The sequence below is a fragment of the Haliotis cracherodii genome, unplaced genomic scaffold (genome assembly GCF_022045235.1).
Source record: "Haliotis cracherodii isolate W230 unplaced genomic scaffold, xgHalCrac1.p SCAF_4, whole genome shotgun sequence".
NCBI classification, from domain to species: Eukaryota; Metazoa; Mollusca; class Gastropoda; order Lepetellida; family Haliotidae; genus Haliotis; species Haliotis cracherodii.
This window is the reverse complement of record NW_027266297.1, coordinates 27,186,413-27,189,711: the sequence shown is the minus strand read 5'-3', so window position 1 is coordinate 27,189,711 and position 3,299 is coordinate 27,186,413. Positions and strand designations below refer to the sequence as shown.

Sequence of the window (3,299 nt, the reverse complement as noted above, 5' to 3'; positions counted from 1 at the left end):
ATCTGTTGTCGCCATTTCTTCAACGGATGTCTTTGGCTATGGACTCTTTGAACATTCTCGCTATTCATAAGATTTGGCACCGCCAGATTTCCACCTCTTCCTTAAACACGGGAAAAGAACTGTCTGGCAAGCATGACGCAAATGATGATGATGAGGACGATGATGATGAGGACGATGATGATGATGATGATGATGATAACGAGGACGATGATGATGAGGACGTTGATGATGTGGACGTTGATGATGAGGACGATGATGATGATGACGATGATGATGATGACGATGATGACGATGACGATGATGATGAGGACGTTGATGATGTTGACGTTGATGATGAGGACGATGATGATGAGGACGATGATGATGAGGACGATGATGATGAGGACGATGATGACGAGGACGATGATGATGAGGACGATGATGACGAGGACGATGATGATGAGGACGTTGATGATGTGGACGTTGATGATGAGGACGTTGAATTAGATCATGGGTGACAAGGTGCTGTAGCACATATGAAACTAGGGTAGTTTAAAAAATATAGGTCCAAATTGACAGAAAATAGAAAGAAAAAGCAAACTTAGATCACAGAAATATGAATGCTCCAAAACATCATACGTATCTCATAATGTGAAAAAAACAATATTATTTTTCACGCCTCCGGCACACTTACGATATTTCGAATATCATACTCGTTAAAAGGTGGCGGTGGAGTAGCCTAGTGGTCAAAGTGTTCACTCCTTACGCCGTAAGCTCGGGATCGATTCCCACATGGGTACAATTTGCCAAGTACATTGCTGGAATATTGCTAAAAGTGGCGCAAAACCCAAGTCGTTCACTCATATTAAGGATAGATGCAAATATATAAAGTATCGACCAAGTATTACAAATTAAGCTATTCTGAGCCATCGGTTCAGGTGTAATTGTCTTTTTTTCAAACGTTTTCAGGACATAAATGCAGTGTTTGACTGATCCACACAGTCTGAACTTCATTAAAGTGACATGGTTTGTTTTCCCTTTTCCCAAATATAAGCTTTCACAGCAAGGGCGTAGTGTACTCACGGATAGAGCTGTTTTGTTAACCCCGCTTCAGCACACTATGTAAGTAAAAGGGCTCACTTAAACTTCGAGCGTCCATTCCAGCTATTGTGACAATAAAAGAGACAAAACCCTTTCCTTAATCAAACGGAATGTTTCCTAAAAGCAGAGTCTACGATGCCGTCTCTATTGTAAGCGTCTGTTATTCCGAGATATCACAGTAATAATAAAAGCGACAAAAACATGGTCCGACGCAGCCGTACAACTCCAACAGGTGGGGGGTGATGTTATAGCGAGGACATTGTGATGTTATAGCGAGGACATGATGACGGATGTATGTGTGTTACGTAATCCAGATGCCGACAACGAACCATCGTTAGACCTGATCTTGATATTCTGGGCGTTGAGCTTCAGTTTGCGAGACCAGACCTTGTGAGATAAAACCTTGTGTGATAAGACCTTGTGAGATCAACCCTTGTGGGATAAGACCTTGTGAGATCAGACCTTGCGTAATAAAACCTTGTGAGATAAGACCTTGTAAGATCAGACCTTGTGTGATAAGACCTTGTAAGATCAGACCTTGTAAGATCAGACCTAGTGTGATAAAACCTTGTAAGATCAGACCTTGTAAGATCAGACCTAGTGTGATAAAACCTTGTGAGATAAAACCTTGTAAGATCAGACCTTGTAAGATCAGACCTAGTGTGATAAAACCTTGTGTGATAAAACCTTGTGAGATAAGACCTTGTAAGATCAGACCTTGTAAGATCAGACCTTGTGTGATAAGACCTTGTAAGATCAGACCTTGTAAGATCAGACCTAGTGTGATAAAACCTTGTAAGATCAGACCTTGTAAGATCAGACCTAGTGTGATAAAACCTTGTAAGATCAGACCTTGTAAGATCAGACCTAGTGTGATAAAACCTTGTGAGATAAGACCTTGTAAGATCAGACCTTGTAAGATCAGACCTTGTGTGATAAGACCTTGTAAGATCAGACCTTGTAAGATCAGACCTAGTGTGATAAAACCTTGTGTGATAAAACCTTGTGAGATAAGACCTTGTAAGATCAGACCTTGTGTGATAAGACCTTGTAAGATCAGACCTTGTAAGATCAGACCTAGTGTGATAAAACCTTGTGTGATAAGACCTTGTAAGAGCAGATCTTGTGTGATACGACCTTGTGTGATCAGACCGTGTGTGATAAAACCTTGTGAGATAAGATCTTGTAAGATCAGACCTTGTGTGATAAAAACTTGTGTGATAAGACCTTGTAAGAGCAGATCTTGTGTGATAAAACCTTGGGAGGTTAGACCTAGTGAGATATTTCTTGTGAGATGAAACCTTGTTAGATCAGACATAGTGAGGTCAGATCTTGTGAGATCAGACATAGTTAGGTCAGACCTTGTGAGATCAGACATAGTGAGGTCAGACCTTGTTAGATCAGACATAGTGAGGTCAGATCTTGTGAGATCAGACATAGTTAGGTCAGACCTTGTGAGATCAGACATAGTTAGGTCAGACCTTGTGAGATCAGACATAGTGAGGTCAGATCTTGTGAGATCAGACATAGTTAGGTCAGACCTTGTGAGATCAGACATAGTGAGGTCAGACCTTGTGAGATCAGACATAGTGAGGTCGGACCTTGTGAGATCAGACATAGTGAGGTCGGACCTTGTGAGATCAGGCATAGTGAGGTCAGACCTTGTGAGATGAGACATAGTGAGGTCGGACCTTGTGAGATCAGACATAGTGAGGTCGGACCTTGTGAGATCAGGCATAGTGAGGTCAGACCTTGTGAGATCAGACATAGTGAGGTCAGATCTTGTGAGATCAGACATAGTTAGGTCAGACCTTGTGAGATCAGACATAGTGAGGTCAGACCTTGTGAGATCAGACATAGTGAGGTCGGACCTTGTGAGATGAGACATAGTGAGGTCGGACCTTGTGAGATCAGACATAGTGAGGTCGGACCTTGTGAGATCAGGCATAGTGAGGTCAGACCTTGTGAGATGAGACATAGTGAGGTCGGACCTTGTGAGATCAGACATAGTGAGGTCAGACCTTGTTAGATCAGACATAGATCAGACCTTGTGAGATTAGAACTTCTGAGATTAGACCTTGTGAGATCAGTCGTTGAAAACGGTGTCCTTGTGAAACTCGACATTGAAGGCTTTGACCTCATGAATACATATCTAGGAAATAAAAAGGACAAAAACCATCTCCATAATCATAAAAAGTTCTACTAAAAGCAGAGTTTAT

General features: G+C 41.7%; 1 protein-coding gene across 1 annotated transcript; it reads right to left on the bottom strand.

Annotated features, from left to right (window-relative positions):
- Window positions 1–1,078: 1,078 nt before the first annotated feature.
- On the bottom strand, window positions 1,079–3,088 carry LOC139479352 (uncharacterized protein in mobD 3'region-like). The gene is made up of 2 exons (XM_071262210.1): window positions 2,442–3,088; window positions 1,079–1,097 (listed from the first exon to the last, which is right to left on the bottom strand). The coding sequence occupies exons 1-2, from the start codon at window positions 3,086–3,088 to the stop codon at window positions 1,079–1,081; spliced, it is 666 nt and encodes a 221-aa protein (XP_071118311.1).
- Window positions 3,089–3,299: the final 211 nt, after the last annotated feature.

Bases quoted from the DNA above. Each gene is read 5' to 3' on its own strand.
- LOC139479352 (XM_071262210.1), bottom strand. From the start codon at position 3,088: ATGTCTGATCTCACAAGGTCCGACCTCACTATGTCTCATCTCACAAGG.